This window comes from Myodes glareolus, chromosome 7 (genome assembly GCF_982192425.1).
Source record: "Myodes glareolus chromosome 7, mMyoGla1.1, whole genome shotgun sequence".
Lineage (NCBI taxonomy): Eukaryota > Metazoa > Chordata > Mammalia > Rodentia > Cricetidae > Myodes > Myodes glareolus.
In genome coordinates this window covers 62,635,034-62,660,024 of record NC_142032.1, presented here as the reverse complement: position 1 = coordinate 62,660,024, position 24,991 = coordinate 62,635,034, and the positions used below count along the sequence as shown (strand labels likewise).

At 50.9% G+C, this 24,991-nt stretch overlaps 3 protein-coding genes and 1 non-coding gene across 6 annotated transcripts; 3 read left to right on the top strand and 1 right to left on the bottom strand.

Annotated features, from left to right (window-relative positions):
• Window position 1: 1 nt before the first annotated feature.
• Window positions 2–12,540, bottom strand: Pidd1 (p53-induced death domain protein 1). Of its 3 annotated transcripts, none has more exons than XM_048458287.3 (16): window positions 6,356–12,540; window positions 5,388–5,773; window positions 4,543–4,956; window positions 4,041–4,250; window positions 3,905–3,959; window positions 3,603–3,804; window positions 3,403–3,528; window positions 3,113–3,292; window positions 2,889–3,036; window positions 2,660–2,795; window positions 2,432–2,582; window positions 2,216–2,339; window positions 2,025–2,143; window positions 1,277–1,390; window positions 976–1,175; window positions 2–749 (listed from the first exon to the last, which is right to left on the bottom strand). In XM_048458287.3, exons 2-16 carry the CDS (start codon window positions 5,695–5,697, stop codon window positions 491–493), a joined length of 2,748 nt encoding a protein of 915 aa, XP_048314244.3. In that variant the 5' UTR covers window positions 5,698–5,773; window positions 6,356–12,540; the 3' UTR covers window positions 2–490. The 3 variants fall into 3 exon arrangements, with proteins under 3 accessions (XP_048314244.3, XP_085549469.2, XP_085549468.2); XM_085693343.2 differs by having other exon boundaries at window positions 2,264–2,339; XM_085693342.2 differs by lacking the exon at window positions 6,356–12,540 and adding an exon at window positions 6,099–6,330.
• Window positions 12,541–13,045: 505 nt separating this feature from the next.
• Window positions 13,046–15,696, top strand: Rplp2 (ribosomal protein lateral stalk subunit P2). The gene is made up of 4 exons (XM_048457987.3): window positions 13,046–13,168; window positions 13,981–14,029; window positions 15,339–15,437; window positions 15,578–15,696. The coding sequence occupies exons 1-4, from the start codon at window positions 13,046–13,048 to the stop codon at window positions 15,652–15,654; spliced, it is 348 nt and encodes a 115-aa protein (XP_048313944.1). The 3' UTR covers window positions 15,655–15,696.
• LOC125416016 (small nucleolar RNA SNORA52) lies at window positions 14,059–14,190 on the top strand. Its single transcript, XR_007236743.3, has one exon. It is a non-coding gene; the product is annotated as a small nucleolar RNA SNORA52 (small nucleolar RNA).
• A 4,275-nt stretch (window positions 15,697–19,971) lies between the features above and the next one.
• Pnpla2 (patatin like domain 2, triacylglycerol lipase) lies at window positions 19,972–24,867 on the top strand. The gene is made up of 9 exons (XM_048457986.3): window positions 19,972–20,248; window positions 22,064–22,296; window positions 22,380–22,445; window positions 22,798–23,007; window positions 23,187–23,247; window positions 23,346–23,513; window positions 23,627–23,759; window positions 23,941–24,063; window positions 24,161–24,867. Exons 1-9 carry the CDS (start codon window positions 20,062–20,064, stop codon window positions 24,438–24,440), a joined length of 1,461 nt encoding a protein of 486 aa, XP_048313943.1. The 5' UTR covers window positions 19,972–20,061; the 3' UTR covers window positions 24,441–24,867.
• Window positions 24,868–24,991: the final 124 nt, after the last annotated feature.

The following is a 24,991-nucleotide window of genomic DNA, read 5'->3' as shown; positions in this document are numbered from 1 at the left end:
CTTTTCTCTGATACACACACAATAAATAGGTTTTATTTTATGTATATGGATGTTTTGCCCGCATGCATGTCTGTGCACCACATGCGTGTCTGGTGCTGTGGAGGCCAGAGGAGGGTGCCAGATCCTCTGGAACTTGAATTACAGACTGTTGTGAGCCACCATGTAGGTGTTCCCCTGGAAGAGCAGCCAGTGCTGTTAATTGCTGAGTCATCTCTCCAGGCCCTTTCTGCCCTCATCTTAACAGGAGGACAACGCTTCCGATCACTCCTGCCTATCCTATAAGTAAATCAATCTCCGAGGTACATGGGGAGTTGGAGGCTAGCTTGGCTAGACAGAAAGACCTATCTCAACATGTAAATAAACCAAGCTTTTAAAGCCATGAGGAGTTTCTGTGTGCTGGGGCACTGTGCCACACAGGTGAGGTAGAAGGATAGGGGAGGGGCTCTGCCCAATTGGTCAAGGCAAGTCAAGGGCCAGCTTAAATCTGAGCCTAGGCCTGGGCAGACTCTGGGGTCTGTGAAGCTGAGGCGCCAGGCAGAGGGGAGTCCTCAGGGGCCAGTCCTGTGCGCCTGATGCTGTCCTGATACTTGTGACGGCCAAGCTCCAAGATGGCACGCACTTCTTCAGCCACATCCTGCCGGTCACTCTGCTCCAGGGCCTGTACCAAGTGTCCCACAGCCCCAGGCTGTCCAGCCTGGCGCTCAGCCCAGGAGAAGAGCATGTGGCGGATCTGCCCATCCAGGTCATCCCTGGGAGAGGAAAAGAGCAGTGATGAAGGTATTCTGCCCAGGACCACACACCACATACAAAGGCTCAATGTTTCAAAAAGGAGTTTCTTGCTCCTTGGGCTGATGACCAGACCCTCTGTATTCAGGCTGGTGTTTGCTCCGCCTCCATCTTTGAAAGCTTTCAGCTATTGGGTGTGTGTGTGGGGGGGGCTGGTTGTGAAGCTGAGGCTGGGAGTCAGAAGCTCACCTGAATTCATGCCGGATACGCTGTAGTTCACGGTAGGGCATACCTAGGTGCAGGGCCACGGTTGGCCACTCAGGACCTAGGCGCGAGGCCACACTCAACAAGTTGCTCTGAGTCAGGAAACCAGTTTCTGCATCACCCAGGTTCAGAGGCATCAGGGAGAAGTCTGTCCCCTGCCCACTTCCCTGGGGCCCCCGGAGTCTCTGTCAGGAGGCAAGGATACAGTAAGCTTGAACCCATCCTTTTGTCTTTGCTCACCGGGGACTCTGTTTCCTCCTGTCAGCTCATGCCTTTCCAGTCTCACCGGCAGTTTGATGGGCAAGGTGGCCATCCACAGTGCATCTGTGCCCTTCCTCTGCCGGGCAGCCTCAGCTTCTTGAGGTACCTCCTCGGGAAGTGAACCCCGATAAAAGGACACCTGGGGAAGGATCAGGTGGGTGCTGAGGAATATCCCTTTACGCTGTATGAATATATGTTGCTGTGATTGGTTTAATAAAGAAGCTGACTGACCAATAGCTGGAAAGAGAGAGATTGGGCAGGAGAGCCAAACTAGGAGAATGCTGGGAAGAAGAAGGGCAGAATTGGGGGTTGTCAGTCAGATGCAGAGGGAGCAGGAGATGAATGTGCCTTGCTAATACAGGTACCACCATGTGGCAGGGCATAAAGAAGGAATATGGGTTAGCTTAAAATGTGAGAGCTAGTTAGAAATAAGTCTGAGCTTTTCTTTTCTTTTTTTTAAAGATTTATTATGTATACAATGTTTGTCCTGCATGTACACCTCCATGGCAGAAGAGGGCACCAGATCTCATTACAGATGGTTGTGAGCCATCATGTGGTTCCTGGGAATCAAACTCAAGACTTCTGGAAGAGCAGCCAGTGTGCTTAACCTCTGAGCCATCTCTCCAGCCCATAAGTCTGAGGTTTGGCCGGGCATTTGTGATTAATACTAAGCCTCTGAGTGATTATTTTGGAGTGGCTGCATGATAGGAAAACTCTGTCTACAGATGGCATTCAGAACCAGGTACCTTGGGGGTCCTGACACATCAGCCCACCTGGCCTCGGACAGCCTGAGCTTCCCGGTCCAAGGCTGTGGTAATGTATACCTCCTTTACATTCTTCAGGTGTGAATAGAAAACAAAGCAGATTCTGCCATCCACGCAGTCTGGACGGTCTGTGGAAAGGGGCAAATTCAGTAGGAGGGGTCAAAGGATCACCCCCAGCACCCCCTGGAGAAGAGACCTACCAGCATCTACATCAATGCCCCGTTCAAAGGCTGCAAAGAACTTCTCACCCTCGAACATCTCCACGGTGTCAGAGGGTTCAGGGCCACGGTATCGATCCATCAGCCGACACAGGGTGGCATCGACCTGTGGAGCACCCACAGGGATTAGAGGTCAAAACTCTGTAGCCACCCTAGCCTTCAGGTCACCCCCCCCCACCGTCTTCCCCGCTGCCCCACCTTGTTGCGGGGTAGGCATTGCAGCAGGACCTGCTCAGGGTCCCGGCGCCTCTGCAGTGCAATGAGGTTCACACGGTGCAGCCGCAGCCGTTCCCAGGCCTTCCGTGCCAGGCCCCCTACACAGGTTTTGGTGGTATACCAGAGCCAGTACCTGGAAGTGCCGGAGTTGAGGTGTGGCCATACCCATGAAGGGCAGAAGGGGTGCTGAGGAAGCTAGGGAACACTGACCAGGAGAAGTGTGTGACCTGGAAGCGTGCGTATAGGTGGGTGAGTTCCAGCGCCACCTGAGTGGTGATGTCATCCCAGGTGGTGGTCGAGGGTGTTCGGTAGAGCAGGTGTAGGTGGGAACGGTCCAGACTGAACCCTGGACAGGAAATAGCAAAAGGCCGAAGCCCTCTCTAAATGCAGCTCCCACCTCTAAGCACCCAGCTCTGGTCCTGAAGCAAGCAAGCCTCACCTGTAATGCCAGGGGGCAAGGGCAACTGCACAGTGACTGGCTGTAGGAAGCTGGGGGGCCCGTTCTGTGAGAGGCACAGCAAGGGGCTCACTGATGCCTCTGATTCTTCCAGGAGAGCTCTCAGCTCTAGACCAGCCATATGCACTACCTGGACAGAGAACCATGAGTGTCTTCCTGTATGCTGAGGCACCCCCCTGCCACCCTTGGCACTGGCCTGACTATACCTGCATGGAGACTTGGCGAGGCTCTTCTGTGGCCCCAGAGGGAAAGGTGACTTTGACCCCAGGATGACCTGAGGAGCACAGAAGTGCTCCCTCTGGTGGCAACAGGCAAGTGTTGGATACTGGGCGTAAAACGACAAGAAACCAGGAGAAGTGGGGCACCTGGCATCGAGCCCAGAGCCTCTGGAACACATGGGAGGAAAGGGTCAGGGCAGAGACAATAGGCAAGGGTGGGTGGTGTCAGGGCAGGCTGCTTCTGTCCCCTCACTCCCAAGGGCCTAGGCAGCTGTCACCTTGGGTGCTTCTTCCTCCAGGTGGGTCTCTAGGTCAGTCCAGCTGTCGTCACTCCGCGTCCTTACAACTACCTCACGGCAGCGTTGGACTCGTGGGGGGACGAACAGCAGCCATAAGCTCACATCCTGTCAGGCAATGGTGGTGTGTGAGAGAAGGCCAGATCTAGCCTACACCTGCCCCCTACCCATCCTTGACACACCTGCTGGAAAGCCACCCCATGGGGCTGCAACTCTAGAACACCACTTAGCAAGAAGTCATGAGGTCCCAGAGAGACCAGGTGAGGCTCCGGCAGCCACAGTCGATAATGGATGGTGATGGGTGTGGTGGTGGCTCCTGCTGGGAACTGTAGGCGGACACCACAGGCCAGGGTCACAGAACAGCCATGGGGAGTCACAAGGAAGCTGAGTGAGGAAAGCGGTATGAGGGCAGACAGACAAGGTGCCCCATGTGCCCAGGGAGACAGGGTAGACAGGTGTCTTCAAGCCACCTTCCCACTGATACCTGTCCAAATCTGAGGTTAGGAAGAGCCTGGGCATTTCCGGAATCTGGGATATGTCTGCACAAGGACAGACATGTGGTTACAATGACGACATGCCTTCATCCTCTTATAGCCTGACCATGCCCATGCCAAGCCTACCTGGGGGACTTGGGGGTGCTGGAGAGGCCTCACCCAGAGGGTTCCCCTGCACGCGCACAAAGGGAGCGTCTAGGAGCTCAGCAGGCAGGTCCCGGAGCTGGTTGTCCCTTAGGTCAAGCCGAGTGATCAGTGGGAGGTGGGCCAGGCCAGTGGGCACTGAGGTCAGGAGGTTGCTGTGCAGAACAAGGAGCCGCAGGGACCGTAGCCCCACTGCAGGCAAGTGCTGGCTTAGGGTTGGCTCTGGGCACCTTGACAAGATACTCACACTAAAGGCTTCAGGCTCTATCATGTGGTGGGACAAAGATGATGAGAACTACGAGCAGCCAAGGAGGCAGAAGCAAAGTCAAGGGGCCCCTGGGAACAGTGAGGGTTCACATGCCAAGGCAATCCCAAGACTTTAGTGTTGCAGGGGCCCATAGGGCAGTGGAGGTATGGGCACTGGCTGTGGGGAGGAGCACACTGTATTAGCTGGTGAACTGAAGCTGGGACCATGGTTACTCACCAAGGGAGGCTGGGAGATTCTGCAGTCGGTTGGAGGCCAGATTGAGCTCACTGAGGCTGCTCAGGTTTCCAATCTCAGAGGGTATGGTGTCTAGAAGATTCTCAGAGAGATCAAGACGCTGAAGAGCGGACAGGGACCCCAGGGTTGCGGGTAGCCTTTCTAGGCAGTTGTGCCTCACAGAGAGGAAGGTGAGGGTAGGCAGGGCCCCTAGGACCTCGGGCAGCTCCGAGAGACGGTTGTGAGAAAGCAGCAGCGCATCCAAGCTGCGCAGTTCCAGGATGCAGGGCGGCAGCGTCTCCAGTCTGTTGAAGCTCAGGTCCAGGTGGGCCAAGCAGGCCATGCCACTCAGGCCGGCAGGCAGAGTGGTCAGGGTACCATGGAGGCAGGCACCCAGGGCGCCCCGGCTCTGGCCGCCTGCAAGTGGGGGAGACAGCTGTGGCCCTCAGAGTTGGAGTCTTGGTTTAGCCCTGACTGCCAGAGGAAGTAGTAGGAAGAAGCTTCCCTGTGAAGCCAGCCATTGGGATAGAGAAAGACAGAAAAGCAGACAGAGAAGACCACCAGTGCCTATCAGATGACAGCATCACCCAACAACAACTGGCATCTGCAGAGACCCAACTGGGCACCTTCAGTGTCCTAGCTCGGGAGACAGAGCCCAGCCAGCCTCACTGTGGGGAGGAAGGAAGGTGATAGGGCTGAGGACAGGGAAAACAAGGGGTGGGGTAGGTGTTCACACCTAGGTACAGGGAGAAGAGAGATCTGGAGCTAGGGTTGGGACAAGATGGCCTTTGTGGACCAAGAAGCAGAGGCAAAGCAGGACAGGGTCAGGATCAGAATAAGGTACTCACCTTTGAGGACCAGGGAGCGAAGGCGCAACAGACTCCACGGAACCTGGGCTAGGGTGTCATCTAGCAGTCGAGGGTCCTCGTGGGTACTGAGTCGCAAGAACTCCACCTGCAGCAGCTCTGGGGGCTGCTGGGAACACAGGTACTGCAGCCGATGGCAGCCCCCTGGGTGTACATCCAAGTTCAACTGGTTCCCAGCCAAGAGAAAAGGTGCCCCGAGCCTGGATTCCACAGCCTCCACAGCGGATCTTGCAGCATCCTCTGCAGCAGCTGCAGTTTCCTCCGGCTCCAGCCCCTCCAACACTGCAGCCATCACCCATGGAAGGTCCTCGGGGACCAGACATGTCCCAGCTTGCCAAGCAAGCCTGCTCAGGCAAGGCTGAGGAAAGCTGCAGAAGCAGGGGGAGGAGTGAGCTTTAGGGGACCAGTTCCTCCTCCCGATCAGAGTAACAATAACTCAGTCTGGAAGAGGGAGCTCTTGAAACCACTGGTCCAGGAATCCAGGGCCTGAGGTGTACAGAGTGATCACTGCAGCCCCAGGACCTACATCTATGCTGTTAATGAGAACTAGATCCTCCCGCCCCAAGGGCCACCGGGCAGGGAGACTTGGTGAACGAAGTCAGGGGAACTCTGCTAGATCAAGGACAAGGGTAATCTGGCCACGTGACCCAGACCCCACCTACAGGACTCTTGTAATAAGGACCCACCCCTAACCTTCACACTCATCAGTTTGGGGAGGACCCAGGGCCCTCTTCCACTACAGGCGTCGCTGTGCAGGAAAAGGGTCAGCAAACAGTGCGAAAAGGAGCCAAGTCCAGGGCTTGAATCTCACATCACGACCCCTAGGAGAGGCTCTCGCGCCACAAAACCCAATTCACACCTCCGTCTTATGGGAAATTAATAGAGGGGCTCCGTTGGCGTGGAGTTGATTGGTTCCGCCTCTGCAGAACTTCCCACCACCCACTGAGTACCTGCCACGACGGTCTCCGCGCCACTACAGGCGCGCTCCACGCCGGCTTCCCGCCGGAGCGCTTCCGGGCGGGCGTTCGGGCTCCGCCCTTCCCCGTTAGCCACTAGGAGCTCCTGGGACGCCGACTCCCACCTCCTGTTTGGTTGCCCGCCCTGGGGAGGCAGGCATTGCATATGGAAACTCACACTTTCAGCCTTCCACAACCCCAGACCTGCTGTGGCACTGCATAATCTGGACACCAAGTGCATTCTGAGGCAGCTATTTCGGGTAGAACTTTAGGGAATTGTCGCACTCCTTGTTAGAAGCTCAAACTCTGAATGCCCAATGTGCAGTTAGCACCAAGGGCTTCCTTTGGGAACCCTGTAGGACAGCAGTTCTCGACTTGTGAGTTGCAACCCCTTCGCCAAACCAGTTTCTTCAAAAAATATTTACATTTTGATTTATAACACTCGTAAAAGTACAATTATGAAGTAGCAATAAAAATAATTTTATGGTTAGGGGGTCACTTAAAACATGAACTGTATTAAAGGGCATTAGGAAGGTTGAGAACCACTGAGTCTAGGGCCTCTTTCACAGGCTCTGCGGTGAACTCCAGCTTATAGGAGCTTGGATGTCCCTCCTCACTGAACATCATGACCAGCTGCCCAGAGAATGAGCTTCCTGGCTATGCCTCTTTGAATCCTGTGGATCTCAGAAGAAAAAACAAAAACATAAAAAGCACAAAAGAAGTTGAGATATGAACTCTTGCCCATGTCCTTTAACTGGTGAATAGCGAAGCCAACACTCTGTATTCTCAACAGAGCCGGTGAACTGGAAATGAACAAGAGGACCGTCAGTCTACAGTCTGTGCCTCTATGCAACGGGCAAGCTCCCTGCTTCCATTCTTCCTAGTACCTGTCTCTTTTTCACTGTTTCCACAAAGCTGCCAGAAGGATCCTTACAAAAACCAGTCCCACTGTACAATAAAAGAACTTCTGGAGACATCACAATCCCTGACTTCAAACTCTACAACAGTGCTATAGTACTGAAAACAGCCTGGTATTTGCATAAGAACAGACAGGAGGACCAATGGAACCGAATAGAAGACCCAGATATCAATCTACAAACACCTGATTTTTGACAAAGAAGCAAAAAATATCAAATGGAAAAAAGAAAGCATATTTAACAAGTGGTACTGGTATAACTGGATTTCAACATGTAGAAAAATGAAAATAGACTCATATCTATCACCATAAACAAAACTCAAGTCCAAATGGAGCAAAGACCTCGACATAAAGCCAGCCACATTGAACCTTATAAAAGAGAAAGTGGGAAGTACACCTGAACACATTGGCATAGGAGACCATTTCCTAAATATAACCCCAGCAGCAGAGACACTAAGAGAAACAATTAGCAAATGGGACTGGGCTGGATAGATGTCTCAGCCCTTAAGAGCACTGCATGCTCTTCCAGAGGTCCTGAGTTCAATTCCCAGCAACCACATGGTAGCTCACAACCATCTGTAATGAGATCTGGTGCCCTCTTCTGACCTGCAGGCATATATGCAGACAGAATACTGTATACACATAATAAATAAGTAAATCTTTTTAAAAAATAAAATGAAATAAATGGGAACTCCTGAAACTGAAAAACTTCTATGAAGCAAAGGACATGGTCAACAAAATAAAACGACAGCCTACAGAATGGGAAAAGATCTTCACTAACCCCACATCAGACAGAGGTATATCTGTATATCCAAAATATACAAAGAATTCAAGAGATTGGTCACCAAAAGAATACATAATTCAATTTAAAAAAATGGAGTACAGACCTAAACAGAGAACTCTCAACAGAGGAATCTAAAATAGCTGAAAGACACTTAGGGAAAGGTTCAACATCCTTAGCCATCAGAGAAATGCAAATCAAAACAACTCTGAGATTCCATCTTACACCTGTAAGAATGGCCAAGATCAAAAACACTGATGACAGTTTATGCTGGAGAGGTTGTGGGGAAAGGGGAACACTTCTGCATTGCTGGTGGGAATGCAAACTGATACAGCCCCTTTGGATGTCAGCGTGGCAATTTCTCAGAAAATTAGGAAACAGCCTTCCTCAAGACCCAGTAATACTACTTTTGGGTCTATATCCAAAGGATGCTCAATCGTGCCACAAGGACATGTGCTCAACTATGTTTACAGCAGCTTTGTTTATCATAGCCAGAACCTGGAAACAACCTAAATGCCCCTCGACTGAAGAATGGATAAGGAAAATGTGGTACATTTACACAATGGAGTACTACACAGCAGAAAAAATGGCAGCTTGAATTTTGCAGGAAAATGGATGGAGCTAGAAAACATTATTTTGAGTGAGGTAACCCAGACACAGAAAGACAATTATCACATGTACTCACTCATAGGTGGTTTTTAAGCATAAAGCAAAGAAAGCCAGCCTACAAACCACAATCCCAGAGAATTTAGACAACAATGAAGACACTAAGAGAGACTTACATAGATCTAATCTACATGGGAAGTAGAAAGTAGAAAAAGACAAGATCTTCTGAGTAAATTTGAGGCATGGGAACTTTGGGGGAGTATTGAAGCAGGGAGAGTAGAGGCAGGGAAGGGAGCAGAGAAAAATAAAGAGCTCAATTAAAATTAATTTTAAAAAAAGAAAAGAAAAAAAAAACCAAACTAGTCCCAGCCAGGCAGTGACGGCACATACCTTTAATCCCAGCACTTGGAAGGAAGATCTCTTGTGAGTTCAAGACCAGCCTGGTCTACAAAGCAAGTTCCATGGTAGCCAGGACTGTTGTTACATTGAGAAACCCTGTCTCAAGAAAATATAAATAAACAAACAAACAAACAAATAATTAAATAAATGGATTAATTAATTAAAAACCAGTTCCAGAAGCTTAGTATAATTGTGCTCACCTGCAAGCCCAGTACCTACCCGAGATGGGAGGATTGCCATCTTGGGCTGTACAGCAAGACCTGTCTCAAAAGCAAAAACTGTAGGACTGTTATGTAACTTTACACTACTGAGCTTGGTTTGGTGGTACATGCCTATAAGGTGCAAAAGTGTTCTTCACCACCATCGAGCAATCTCACCTGCCCTGTTATGTATTAGAGGTTTTTTTCTTTGTTTTTTTGTTTGTTTGTTTTTGTTTTTCGAGACAGGGTTTCTCAGTGTAGGTTTTAGAGCCTGTTCTGGCACTAGCTCCTATAGTCCAGGCTGGCCTCAAACTCACAGAGATCCGCTTGCCTCTGCCTCCCGGGTGCTGGGATTAAAGGTGTGCACCATGTTATGATTAAATTTTTTTTTCCAAGACAGGGTTTCTCTGTAGCTTTAGAGCATGTCCTGGAACTAGCTCTTGTAGACCAGGCTGGCCTCGAACTCACAGAGAACTGCCTGCCTCTGCCTCCCAAATGCTGGGATTAAAGGTGTGTGCCACCACCACCTGGCTAGAGTTTTGTTTTTTTTTTAAAATCACAACATTAAAAAAAAATCATGCCAGGTATGGTGTGCATGTGTTTAATCCCAGCACTTTGAAAGTTGAGGCAAGAGGATCTCTGTGAGTTCCAGGCAAGCCAGAGTTACTTGAGTCGCTGTCTAAAATAAAATAAGATAAAATTAAACTCTGGAGAAAGGGCTCAGCATCCTCTTCAGACATCTTTTTGTTACTTTTTTTTTTTTTTTTGAGACAGAGTTTCTCTATAGCTTTGGAATTCGTCCTGGAACTAGCTCTTATAGACCAAGCTGGCCTCAAACTCACAGAGATCTGCCTGCATATCAGGCATCTTACAACTGCCTGTATGTCCAGTTCCAGGGGAACTAATGCCAATTTCTGACTTCTGAAGGCACTGCACAGACGTGGTGCACATACAAACAAGCAGACATATACACATTCCCATTAAAAGAAAAATCAGGGGCTGGAGAGATGGCTCAGTGGTTAAGAGCATTGCCTGCTCTTCCAAAGGTCCTGAGTTCAATTCCCAGCAACCACATGGTGGTTCACAACCATCTGTAATTAGGTCTGGTGGCCTCTTCTGGCTTTCAGGCATACACACAGACAGAATTATCTATACAAAATAAATAAATAAATAAATAAATAAATAAATAAATAAATAAATAAAAGAAAAATCAACCAGGGGGCTAGAGAGATGGCTCAGTGTTTAAGAGCACTGGTTGTTCTTTCAGAGGACCTGAGTCACATGGTGGCTCAGGACCGTCTTTAACAGAATCTGATGTCTTCTGTCATGCAGACATGGAGGAAGACAGAGCACTCATATCCATAAATAATTCTTCCAACAGCAACACCTAGTCTGGACTCATTCTAGCAATGTGAAGCACTGCACACAAAGTAAGGTGACACTGTCCTGGAGGTTGTCCCCCACAGTTGGCTTCTGCCAGCATAACCTATTTCCGGCCAACTTGTACTGTAGCCTTGGCAGTTAGAACAGGCTTCTCATTTCTCAACTCAAAGTTACTACTTGTGAAGACTTACTGGTCTTGTAAGCAAAGCCCTTTTTATTTCTGCATTTATTTATGTATTCATGCCTGTGGGTTGGAGGACAACTTGTGGAAATACCTAACTTTTTTCCACCATGTGAATCCTGGGATGGAACTCAGACTGTCATGCTTGGTTGCATGTGCCTTTTACACACTAAACAGTCTCGTTGGTCTGTCCCAAGCAGATAGGGGCAAAATGAGGCTGTTAACTCAGGATTCATCATTACCCAAGGACATGGGTACCTGTTCCAACAGCATTGAGGCACTGGTCTCTAGGGTCAGTCTCTTCTGGCCTAGCCCAGAAGAAAGGTAAGCTCTCAGAGGCGAATGTAGAGACACACCTTTTTTTTTAAAAAAAAAAAAAAGATTTATTTTATTTTTAATATATGCTTGTCTGCACTACAGACTACAGAAGAGGGCATCAGATCTCATTTTGGATGGCTGTGAGCCATCGTGTGGTTCCTGGGAATTGAACTCAGTACCTTTTAAAGAGCAGTCAGTACTCTTAACCTCTGAGCCATTTCTCCAGTTCTGTTTGTTTTTTTTTTTTTTTTTTCTAGATAGGGTTTCTCTGTGTAGCCCTCACTCTCCTGGAACTCACTCTGTAGACCAGGCTGGTCTCAAATTCAGAGAGCTTCTGCTTCTGCATCACAAATGCTGGGATTAAAGGCATGTGCCAAACCATCGCTGGGAGAGGCTGGGAGAAGCACCCTTTTTTTCTTTTTTCTTTTTTTTAATTTTTTTTTTATTTTTGAGACAGGGTTTCTCTGTAGTTTTTGGTGCCTGTCCTGGAACTAGCTCTTGTAGACCAGGCTGGCCTCGAACTCACAGAGATACGCCTGCCTCTGCCTCCCGAGTGCTGGGATTAAAGAAGTGCGCCACCACCGCCCGGCCCTTTTTTTTTTTTTTTTTTTTTTTGTGGTTTTTGGATACTGGGTTTTTCTGTAGCTTTGGAGCATTTCCTGGAACTAGGTCTTCTAGACCGCCAGGCTGGCTTCGAACTCAAGAGATTCACCTGCCTCTGCCTCCCGAGTGCTTGGATTAAAGGCATGTGCCACCACTGCCCGGCCTCCCCTCCTCTTTTTTTTTTTGTTTTGTTTTTTTTTTTTTTCGCAACAGGGGTTCTTTGTGTAATAGTCTCAGGTGTCCAGGAGCTCACAGAGATCCATTTGTCTCTGCCTCCAGAGGGCTGAGATTAAAGATGTGCGCCACTATGGCCCGCACACTTGGGGAGAAGAGGCAGGCGGATCTCTGTGAGTTCGAGGCCAGCCTGGTTTACATAGAGATGCTCAGGATAGTCAGAATTACGTGGAGAAACCCTGTCTGGAAAAAAAAAAAAAGGATGTCACCAGATATAGCTGCTGACACTAAACCCCATACAGATCGCCCACCATTCCCAGGCCAGCTGAAAATGGGATCCATTAATCCCTGTCAGACTTGGGACCTCTGTTGCCCAAGGCCAGGGGGACCATCCACACACAACCACAATTTGAACCTCCAGCCCCCATCTAGCCCACGTGCAACAGGTGAAGGGTAAATGGTGGCGCACTTCCGGTGGCAAGCTCCACCCTGGCAATGATGCATCATGGGACTTGCAGTTCGCCTTGAAAGTTTTGGTTCGGGTGAGGCCTCAGCACTGCATGTTGGGAGCTGTAGCGTCGCGTGGCATGCTGGGAACGCGAGGCGTTAAAGGGGGGATTTGAAAACTCCTGAAGGTCCTTCCTCCGTGTCCTCATGAGTTTTGGGGGACTCTCGCCCACATTACGTGCGCACCTGGCCCCCGAACAACCTGTTGTCTTCGCTGTGGTGAACACCTGACTTCAGTCAGGGCAATGGCTTCCTTCCGGTCGCCCATTTCGTCACTGGGAGGCGCCCCCGTACGGCGCCGTGCGCGTCCCGGAGGCTTCTGGGTAGCGGTTTACCCCCGCCCACTGCGTCAGCGTCTTCCTTTCGCCGCCCGACGCCGCCGAGGTCGCACGCGTGAGGCAGGTCCGCAGCAGCCGAGTGAGTATGCTTGCCACTCGGGCCGCAAGCAGGGGTTCAGACGGAAGGGCGGGTGGTGGCGGGGATCCTAGGGTGCGCAGCCTCCCATGGTTGGAAGTTGCGGGCCGCACGTGGCCTCACTTCTTGGCTAAAATGGAGGAGTAAGCAGAAGGCCTCTTGGGTAACGCCACCGCCGTTTCCTCTCTCTGTCCCGTTCAGCATGCGCTACGTCGCCTCTTATTTGCTTGCCGCCCTTGGGGGCAACTCCTCTCCCAGCGCCAAAGACATTAAGAAGATACTAGACAGCGTGGGTATCGAGGCGGACGATGACCGGCTCAACAAGGTAGCTGGTGCTTGCTTCCTGGGACTCTGGTGCGGGTACAAATGTCGGTCAGTGGTGATTCTTACCGTATTAGATCACTAAAATGTGAATGACTTGTTGGAAATGGATGGAGGTAGGAGGCCTAAGCCGGACTTAGTGGTGGTTTCTTTTTAAATACCCTTCTAAGGATCTTGTTCAGGCCAAGAAATGAGTACAAGTCATAAGCCTGGTTCATCATGCTTTTGTGGAAGCTTAATACGACTCATTTGTGTAGTTCTAATTTTTGAGACAAGATCTTACTGTGTAGTTATAGCCAGGAACTCGTTGTGTAGACCAAGGAACTTTTTAAGGCTTCTTATTATTTACGGTGTGCTGTAGATGATGCACATGAGTGCAGTTGCTTCTAGATTTCCGTGGAGCTGGGATTAAGGCTGGCTGACAGATGGAAGTGCCGGGGCACGACTTGCGAAGTGGTAGTCACCCAAGCTACAGAGTGAGATCCTATCTGGAAAGAAAAAACAGAAGGAAACAGTATTACATGGCTTTAGCAGTAGAGCTACTCTTTGCCCCTAAAATGTTCTAGGAAAGTATTTTACCCTCTTTAGGCTGCAGGGATGGAACCCAAACTCCGTCATGAGCGTTTGAATGCTAATATCTAAAACTTAACCACTGCCAGCATTATTGTTCAGAGGATTCAGTCCTGTGGCTCTTGGCCAGCTGCTGTGACAATGGTGCATGTCTAGAACCTTCAGAACATTTGCCTGTATGTTGTACCACCAATTGTGGCTAGGGATGTGTTGATACTGACCACTAGGTACGGTTATCTACCACAGGTCATCAGTGAGCTGAATGGGAAAAACATTGAGGATGTCATCGCCCAGGGTGAGTTCATTTACATGTATATATGTTTATGGTCCATCCTAATCCCTGCTGATCATTTAGTGATCTGCCAGGCTTCGCTTGTGGACCAGAGCATCCTAGAAGCCCTGCCAGAGTTGAGCGAGGCCTTTTTAGGCTTGTGCCAGCGGCACTTCTGAACACACTGAGGAGCTGGCAGTGGGAGCACTCATCTGCTGCTTTGAAAAGCCTTTTCTGTGAGCAGGGGCTGGGACACAAAACATTGGTACATGCTCTTTGAACCTCTCTTGCTAGGTGTATAGGTTTCTGGTACCACCAGATCGGGGTTAGTTTACAGCTTGAGCAGTTAACAGCTATTTATTTGTCCTGTGTACATGGCAGGCAAAACCAGCTCAGCAAATGGTGTAGTTTTGTGAGCTCACCCCTGTAGCAAAAAAGACCCTGGACTTTGGGGCTTAAGATTCTTTTCCCTGGGTAAACATGTTCAGTTTTTAATTTTTTTGGTGGGGGATGGTTTCTTTGTAACAGCTGTGGCTGTCCTGGAACTTACTTTGTAGACCAGGCTGGCCCCTAACTCGTAAGAGGTTTGCCTCCTTAGTGTTGGGTGGGATTAGGAGCATGTGCCACTACTGCCGAGTCCAGTCTTTGAATTTTTTAAGCCCTGCTGTCCTGGGACTCACTATGTAGGCCAGCTCATATCCACCTGACTACTGGTTTATAATGTATCACTGTGAAATTTATTCTTACGTTCATTGGTGAGGATGTCAGATCCTCTGAAACTGGAGTTTCATGAACCACCATGTAAGTGGCATGAATTGAACCTGGGTCCTCCAGAAGAGCAGCAAGTGCTCTTGAGTGCTGGGCCATATCTCCAGCCCCCAGCTTATTTGTGCTTGTATGTTTGTGTTTATTTATTTAAAGGGTTTTTTTTTTAATATTATGTATACAATATTCTGTCTGCGTGTATGCCTACATGTCAGAAGAGGGCACCAGACCTTGTTACAGATGGTTGTGAGCCACTGTGTGGTTGCTGGGAATTGAACTCAGGACCTGTGGAAGAGTAACCTCTGAGCCATCTCTCCAGCCCCAAAATTTCTCTATATAGCCGAGGCTGGTCTTGAACTCAAGAAAGATCTTGCTGTGGTTAAAACCATACACATGCCTGGATTAATACTTCATTTAACTTTATGTTCCTTGGTATGAAGTTGTCAGATTCCCTGGAACTAGAGTTTGAGACAGTTGTGAGCTGTCATGTTGGCGCCTTGGTTGGTCTCCTCTACTCTTGTGGAAGAACTTTCTTGACTGGACCCCTGGTTTTTTTCTGTTTATGTAGGTGTTGGGAAACTTGCCAGTGTGCCTGCTGGTGGAGCTGTGGCTGTTTCTGCTGCCCCTGGCTCTGCAGCTCCTGCTGCTGGTTCTGCCCCCGCTGCAGGTAAGTAGAGGTCTGATGGGTGGGTGGTGATAAAAAAGAGGATTGGTACATAAGGCTTGGTGTTGGGTGGGGCTCCCAGGGCAGGGCAGCCTGCATGACTTCTTGGAGCAGTGCTTACTTACTATGGTGTTCCTCTACAGCAGAGGAGAAGAAAGAAGAGAAGAAGGAGGAGTCCGAAGAGTCGGATGATGACATGGGATTTGGCTTGTTTGATTAAATCTCTGCTCCCCTGCAAATAAAACCTTTTTATGTATCTTGAGTGGCCTTAACGTGTATTAGCAACATGTGATATCCATACTGTGTCCTTAAGCCAGACTCTACCCAGAAGTGTGTATGGGAAATGTGAGGCTGAGTTGATGGCTGAGTGGCTTCACAGGCTCCGCTGTAAGAAGCGTGCTACCAGAGTTTTATAAAGATTTCATCTTTATATATATTTAGATATCTATATATCTAAATCTTTATAGATAAAGATTCTCACCCTCAAGCTTGAGGGTGAGAATGAAGTTTCCTTGTAAGGATCGTGGTATAATGTAGGTGGCTTCAGTCATTAAGCTTTTCATAGTGGTGTTCTAGCTAATGGCTCTTCCTCTACATTGGGCATATGTGCAAATGTGGGTAGAGGGTTTTGTGCTGGCTGTAAACTTAATCCTGGGGTGGGCCGAGTCTGTCTCACAGGCTGTTCCGGAATGTGAAGCCTTTAAGATTATTATGTATACAATATTCTGTCTGCATGTGTCCCTGCAGGCCAGAAGAGGGCACCAGATCTCATTACTGATGGTTGTGAGCTGCCATATGGTTACTGGTAATTGAACTTGAGACCTCTGGGAGAGCGTGCTCTTGAGGACTGAGCCACCTCTCCAGGCCTTTTGCTGACACTCCCTCCATAAGCTGATCAACAAGGGATCACTATGCCAAATCGTGTTGTATATGGTTTGCCTTCTAGGAGTGTCAGAGGGGCTGGCGGCAGTCGCTCTGGTCCCACTCCTGTGGCAGCCAGGCTGTGATGGCACATGCCTTTAAACCCAGCACTTGAGGCAGGTGGATCTCTCAGTTTGAGGCCAGTCTGGTCTGCCAGAGTTAGTTCCTGGACCACTAGGGCTGTTACACAGAGAAACTGTCTTGAAAAACAAAAATAGGGACAGCATAAAGCCAGGAAAGATGGTGGGTATAGAAAAGATCAGAAGCCATAGCTAGCTATAAGGGAGCAGGTAAAGCTATGTCTAGGGACAGGATGGTCTCAAGGTTCTTGGCAATACTTGATTTCAGTCTATACCCTGAAGAAAGGGGTTTGTCCTCATAAGGCTACTAGTGGGAGTTACCCGGTTTCAGCATTCTGAGAAAGGCCAACCATGTTCTTGGCACCAGCATCTCCCAGAGGCCTGAAAGCATGTGTACCCAAACAGCCTGATGCACTGTGGAAATAAGGGCAGAGGTCCTACTGAGCTGGGGAGGCACTGTCCCTTGGGCCTGCTATTGGAAAAAATAAGTTGTAGGGAGGATCTTAAATCCTTGGCTTGTGACTACCATGGTAAGCCCTAGGCTTGCTGGCTCTGAGGACTTGTTCCTATACTGTATCATGCCTCTAAACTCATTAATTAGGACATACCCATATACTCCCACCTTGAGAGCATTTGATCTCAAATTGACTATGGCCCAGGCAGTATGGGACAGATTTGCCTTGTGTGAAGGATCTTTAAAAGTTCTGTGCCAGGTGGTAGAGGTTCATGCCTTTAATACCAGAGTTCAAGTCGAGGCTGGCCAGGGTGGTTACACAGAGAAACCCTGTCTCAAAAGTTCTGGGCCAGGGGGTAGTATAGTGGCAGAATACTTGCCTAACACCTAGGACCCCTGGGTTTAAACCCCAGAATCTCAACTACTAAAATGTTCTGGGGATACTCTAACAGGGCTGAAGTTAAGATGGCAGCACTCAGGTGGCTGACAAATAATCTGTAACTACAAATCCAGTGGTTTACATGCAGCCCTTTGATCTCTGGGTATCTATACACATAAATATTTAAAAATAAGGGACTAGAGAGATGGCACAGTGGTTAAAAGCACCCTCCCTCTCCTGAGGGTGTTTCTCTTTATCTCTGATCTCTGGCTGGCCTTGAACTCACAGATTCTCCTGCCTCTGCCTTGAGTGCTGGGATTAAAGGCATGCACCACCACCGTCCTGCTAAAAGCACTGTTTTAACAACCTGAGTTCTGTTCCCAGGATCCACACTGGGTCGTTTGGTCAATCACAACTATAGTTCAAAAGGATCTGACTTCTCCAGATTCTGGGCACCTGAACTCAGGTGCACATGCCCTTCTACATATGCATAATTCTAAAAGTAAACATAAGCTGTTTGTTGAGGTGCACTTGAGAGGTACAAATGGGTATATCTGAGTTCCAAGAAAGCCAGGACAGCCAGGGCTGCAAACACTCAGAAACAAATAAGGGGTTGGAGAGATGGCTCAGCGGTTAAAGAGCACTGGCTACTTTCCCAGAAGACCAGGGTTCAGTTCCCAGCACCCACATGACAGCTCATAACTGTCTCTAACTCCAGTTCCAGGGGATCTCATACCTTCACACCAATGTATATATCTTTTAAAAAATTCAGGTGGTGGCAGCACACGCCTTAAATCCCAGCACTCAGGAAGCAGAGGCAGGCGGATCTCTGTGAGTTCAAGGCAGCCTGGTCTACAAGAGCTAGAGCTGTTACACAGAGAAACCTTGTCTTGAAAACAAAACAAAACAAATCTTCCCTGCTCACCCCTCCTTGGACTCTGTTTATCTGATTGTTTGCCAGAGCACGACTCAGTAATCCCAGGATACCTCACTCATTTTGACTCCACAGTGTGCTGGGGCACTGTTGACCTCACCTTGTTAGCCTGTTCCTATAGCCATGCGTGTACTTAGTTGTGCTGAGAACAGAGAAATGTCTCCTGTGCCCTTGCACCACACAGCTCTCCATTCCAGATTCTGGGACCCCTTCTCTGCCTTCACTTCTTCCCCTCCATCTACCACCGTGCCTCCTGGCTTCATGCCCTGGAGACCACCAGAGGGATTTTTAAAGCCAGCCCTGGCACCCATTCATCCAGCCCTCACTCTGCTGGTGCACATTTCCTTCTCTTGATGGCTGACATCCAGGGGTTTTCAACATTATTGACCAGACCACCTGCCAAAGAACTGTACTCCCTTTTCTGGGAAAACCTCACAAACAAAGTGACTAATAAACTCAACTGCCTCAGTCCCATCCTCCTCGTGACATGTGTAAGGATCCCTTTCAGTGTTTACTTCCTACACACTTCCTTCTCCAGCTGCAAGCCTGTCTGGTGTACCTTTAAAAGGCTCTAATCCCAGCACTTGAGAGGTGGAGGCAGGTGCAAGACTTCAAGGACTGAAGTCCATAGATAAGGAAAAAAGTGTATCAGCACATCCTTTAGCTATATCTAAAATTAGTTTATTTGTAGGTTAAACAGCTTCAAAATTCCTCCAAGTTGCACACATAGCTACTGCTCAGGCAGGTAGGCACATTACTATGGCTGGTGCTTGGCTCTTGAGTGCCTGCCTCTCATTTGTATGCTTAATAAACTAACTTCATTCCTACTGGTTTTGGAATTCTTTGTGGTGCATGTCAAGGACCTGGGTCACCTGAATAAGAGTCACAGTGGCTCAGAGATCTTCTGGCTGAGTTGTTGGTAACTCATTTGTACTTCTGCTGTTGTGACAGGCCTAAAGCTGAGCTTCTGGGACTGAGAATTTCTGGGCACAAAGACACTGTCACCCATCGACCCAACCTGGCACTGCTCCTTGTAGTAGGGCAAGATTCCTGGTTTGCCATTCCTGGCTCTAAGCTAGCCTAGCCTGTCCCACAGCTGAGGGAACAATGTGGAAAAAGGGCGGGAGAGTGACAATATCCAGGAGTTCACCGCCTCCTGGGACAACTAGTTAGGGTGAGGTCTTAGTCTGAGACCAGGTAGACCTCATAAATTAGGAGCCAGGATCAGATAGCTATAGACCCAGGAGCCAGGGTATCGAGGGACCCCCTTAGGGTGAGCGGGACTTGTCTGTGGCAGTGTTTGTTTGCTGGGCCAGTGCCAGTCTGCTGTTGGGCCCATGGGTCTTGGGAGTTGAAGTCTGAATGGCTCAGGTTTTCAGGTCCAAGGAGGTTCTATCCCCGAATTTTCACTCAGGTCTCAGTACTTTTGTGTCTGGGTGGGTGTCCCTGGAGAAGGGGGAGGCGCCTGTTCACAAACCAGAGCTCTTCTTAGCCCCAGTACCTAGGTCTGTATGGAACTCTCACCTCTCTACTTACTCAGGCCACACCAAGCCCAGCGGCTGCCCACGTTGTGGGGTCGAAGGAAGGAGGCCAAGGAGTTAGGAGGACCTCCGGATCTCTCAGCCGGCTTGGCTCAGCAGGTGTCATGGAGGGGCGGGGCCTCGGGGGCGCGGCCGTTCCCAGCGCGATCCAGTTGGGTCGCGCGCCCAGGTCCTGCCCTCTGCCGACCGGGCTCCGCCCTCGTCCCGCACTAAAACACCTCCTCCTCCGCCTGCCGGCACAGCGTCTCCGCCTCCGCCGGCGGGGACCCCGAGCTACCGCGACTGCGGGACCCACAGCCCGCAGGTCACTGAGCCACGATGTTCCCGAGGGAGACCAAGTGGAATATCTCGTTCGCTGGCTGTGGCTTCCTCGGTGTCTACCACATTGGCGTGGCCTCCTGCCTCCGAGAGCACGCGCCCTTCCTGGTGGCCAACGCCACGCACATCTACGGCGCCTCGGCAGGGGCGCTCACCGCCACGGCGCTGGTCACTGGGGCCTGCCTGGGTGAGCCGAGTTGCGCGGAAGTTGGGCAGGGTGTGTTGGGTACCGCGCGGGCCCGGGTGGATGCTGTAGCGTCCCACGCCCAACCCGCGTAGGGAAGCTGATCCAGCAGCTAGTACAGTAGGCGCGGTGGAGGGGGCGTCTCTGTCTGTATCCCGGAACTACTACCAAAGGTCCAGTTCTGAGTCCTGGTCGGGGCAGATTCTGGTTTGTTTTGTACAGAGTGTCTAGGGGGTTGGGTTGGGGCATGGCCCTGGCTGGTGGCATTCTCTCCGGTGCCCATGTAACCCACCTCAAGGGGCACAAAAGCTGGGGACAGGCAGGTGCTGCCAGACTGTGTTATTGGAAAGAGAAAGTAAATAGTGGGCGGGACCGGCAAAGAGAGAGAGAGAGAGAGAGAGAGAGAGAGAGAGAGAGAGAGAGAGAGAGGGAGAGGAGGGGCATACTTTACCAGAACAGGCTGCCAGCGGTCACTGCGTCCTGAGGCTCTGCTGCTGGAAACTGCTGTGCTTCTGGGGCCTAGTACAAGGGTACCTGGAATGGGCATCTGGACAGTGTGGTATAGTCCCCAAAGGGACCCCTGAAGGTAAAGTCCAGCTGGAGTCAGGGCTGGGCATAAGTGCTTCCGCTGTCCGTGGTGTATTGACAGCCTGACTCCCCAGCTGTGGCCAGCCGACCCACTTCGGGGGTGGCCATACTTCTGTGCTCTGACGGGTTTCAAGAGTACAGAAATGGAAAGAGGGGGCTGGGTCTCCAGCTACTGCCATGGTACTTCCGGCTACCCACGTGGGTTGTTGTTTACAGCACACAACGTTCTTCCTCCTTAAGAGTCTTGGGAACTGCTGCCCATCCCCCGTCCCATAGGTCAGCCAAGGTGACCAGAGAGTCCAGCTCAACTGGGGCCTCTCTAGGGTTCTCTGTTGTCGCTGTGTCTCTCCCATCTTTGCCCTAAGGAGGGTAAAGGAGAAGTTCCTGGTATCTTGGGGGTTCACCCTGTGATCTTGCCTACTGGCTCTCATGGAGGCCTTCAGAAGAGTGGGTATAGTGGCCAGCTGGTCTCAGACATACACCAAGATTCCACCTGAGTTGGAAATGAATTAGGGATACCAGTCTCACAGAACTACTTACTACCAATACATCTCACAGGTGATCCTGACCAGCTAGAACCATGACACTGTGGCAGGAGGCAGCTGTGAGCCCTTGGTCTATGTATATTCAATGCCTGCTGTGAGGGAGTCTTAGAGGAGGGCATAGATGGCCAGGGAAAAACACTATACTCTCCTCTCCTGGTGACTCTACTTCTGGGCCAGCACCCATGGGCTCCTAAGAGTGTTGGAGTGCTTGCTACTGGCTGAAGTGAGACCATCATATCTTCCCAAGATGTGGGATCACCATTTTAGGTTGATATTCTCAAGGTTGTGCCTCCTGGGCTGAACTGGGCTTTGTGGAACTGCCCACCCACCCTTATCTGGCCAAGTAGGTAAAGGTTGAAGCAGGTCAGAGTTGACCCTGTCTTCCCCACTTTCTGGGCCACGTGCCATACCATGTTAGGCACAGTGACTCATGGGGACAGACAGTTGGGAAATACCAGGCACAGGGCAGGTTCCAATCCCAGCCTGCCATCCCCAGGGTGGTGGCCTGCCTCTTTCCACTTAGGTGGCAAAGTCCCAACTGTGAGCCAGCCCCTAGTGTGGACATGGGCATCTTAAGGATCAACAGACTGTCGCACATCTGAGTACCTCCTGGGTGTGGAGTCCTGGGGGAAGCATGGTTACTAAGCTGGGAGAGTCGTCCCTAATCCTGGTCCTGCTGTCCCAGGTGAAGCAGGTGCCAACATTATTGAGGTGTCCAAGGAGGCACGGAAGCGGTTTCTGGGCCCTTTGCACCCTTCCTTCAACCTGGTGAAGACCATCCGTGGCTGTCTTCTGAAGACCCTGCCTGCTGATTGCCATGAACGTGCCAGTGGACGCCTGGGCATCTCCCTGACTCGTGTTTCAGATGGAGAGAATGTCATCATATCCCACTTTAGCTCCAAAGATGAGCTCATCCAGGTAGGCCCTGAAGAAATGGTGCTGGGGGGGTATGGGATTAACTCAAGGCCGGTGCTACTCCTGCCCTGTATCTTGTCCTTCAGGCCAATGTCTGCAGCACTTTTATCCCAGTATACTGTGGCCTCATCCCTCCTACCCTCCAAGGAGTGGTAAGTATGTATCCCTGCTTAGCCCTGCCCTGGAATGACAAGCATCGTCTACTGTCTGGGCCGTAGGATAAAGGGGTGGAGGAGAAAGGCCAGCAGGGCACCTCGCTCCTCTCCAGTCCCTCACTGCCTGTTGCCTCACTTCCCATGACTCAAGATGCAGGGCAGCCCTGGGGAGATGCACACTTCCTGTGGCTGGTGCCTATCCCAATTTCATCTGTTTGCTCATTTGCTGAGTCCCCAGGAGCCAATGCCTAGTGGGCAAAAGGCTCAGATGGAATAGCTACCAGATAGCACTTCCAGAACACCCAGCGGGCCCCTAACCATGTGACTACGAATGTGTGTTCTTGCCAAGCGCTACGTGGACGGCGGCATTTCGGACAACTTGCCACTCTATGAGCTGAAGAATACCATTACAGTGTCCCCGTTCTCAGGAGAGAGTGACATCTGCCCACAGGACAGCTCCACCAATATCCATGAGCTTCGCGTCACCAACACCAGCATCCAGTTCAACCTGCGCAATCTCTACCGCCTCTCAAAGGCTCTCTTCCCACCCGAGCCCATGGTGAGCCAGCACAGCTAGTCCTGACTGTGCTGGGGGAGAGAGCTGCTGGGACAGCACTGGGACTCTTGTATGCTTTTCTAAGCCAGGCCAGGTTGTCGGTGGAAGCAGCTGTAAGACTTACCTGTTACGGCAGGACGTAACTGTGCCGGTCTGGACTGAAGTATCCATTCCTCTCACAGGTCCTCCGGGAGATGTGCAAGCAGGGCTACAGAGACGGACTTCGATTCCTTAGGAGGAATGGTGTGTGGACAGCCCTGGGTTGGGAGAACCTGGCTCTGCAATGCCCCCTGCTGACCATAAACTCTGATGGCATCTCTGTCACTCCACCCCCAACCCAGGCCTATTGAACCAGCCCAACCCTTTGCTGGCGCTGCCCCCGGTTGCCCCCCAGGAAAAGGATGCAGAGGAAGCTGCTGTGTCTGAGGAGAGGACTGGGGAGGAGGACCAATTGCAGCTCCATGGACAAGATCGAATTCTAGAGCACCTGCCTGCCAGACTCAATGAGGGTGTGCCATGGGGAGGGAGGTCAGAGGAAGGGACAGGGTCCTTTGGAGAAGCTTGGCCAGGAGCTCTGGGAGGCTTCCACTGCCCTAATTGGTTACCGCCTTCCCACCTGCAGCCCTTCTGGAGGCCTGTGTGGAGCCTAAGGACCTGATGACCACCCTCTCCAACATGCTGCCAGTGCGCCTGGCCACTGCCATGATGGTGCCCTATACTCTGCCGCTGGAGAGTGCAGTGTCCTTCACCATTCGGTGAGGGTGGAAAGGGGGGTCTGGGGAGAACACGTCAACATATCATACATCGGAGACAGAAGTCTTGATCATCCCTGAGCCATAAGCTGCTTGGGAGATGTGGGGAGGGTAGATGTTCAGTATCTGGCGGGTGACCAGATACCTGCGGTTTCTGAGGTCATACTTGGTGCTCCCTTGCTAGCTTGTTGGAGTGGCTGCCCGATGTTCCTGAGGATATCCGGTGGATGAAAGAGCAGACAGGCAGCATCTGCCAGTACCTGGTGATGAGGGCCAAGAGGAAACTGGGTGACCACCTACCTTCCAGGTGAGCTGCCATGGCTGCCTATCCACCTGGGACCAGGGCCTGGGACCTCGGACACCCACTAAAGTCTTCTTTTCCTCCGTGCCTCCCCACCCTGCAGGCTGTCTGAGCAGGTGGAACTGCGTCGAGCCCAGTCTCTGCCCTCTGTGCCACTGTCTTGCGCCACCTACAGTGAGGCACTGCCCAACTGGGTACGAAACAACCTCTCACTGGGGGACGCTCTGGCCAAGTGGGAGGAATGCCAGCGCCAGCTGCTGCTGGGTCTCTTCTGCACCAATGTGGCCTTCCCTCCGGATGCCTTGCGAATGCGCACACCGGCCAGCCCTGCCTCCACAGACCCTGCCACCCCACAGCATCCACCTGGCCTCCCACCTTGCTGAGAACCATCATTCCCAGTTTCCTCTGCTACCAGCCAAGCTCCGAGTCGCCCTGCCCCACTTTGAGGAGCCCTGGGGTAGACTAAGCCCCTGTCCCTTGGCTCTCTCCCTTACATGCTGTGGAATGAGGACATAGGACCCTGCACAACTGCAAAGGGGACGGGGGTTGATGTAAAACATTTTACCAGCCACTCACCGTGCTGCTCCTCATGGGGAGGGCTGAGGCTCATCCTCTCTGGGAGCCCACAGAGCCATTCCCTCTCACCTGTGCCTTCCTCTCCCCTGCCCACCACCTTCTCAGTGCAGGGTCAGTCTTGAGAACTCCACAGCTGCTGCTGCTGCTCCCCGTTCTTCAAGTTTCCTTGCAGAGTGTGTCAAGAATTATTTATTTTTGCCAAAGTAGATATAATAAAAACCACAGCTCAGCTTCCGCCGTCCTCACCTCCACATGTTACTGCTGCCTCTGACTGAGGTCGGCAGACAGAGCCATCTCTCCGATGACCAATGTCTCAATAGCTAACAGTTGGGCCTCACAGAGTTGCTTTGAGACCCGG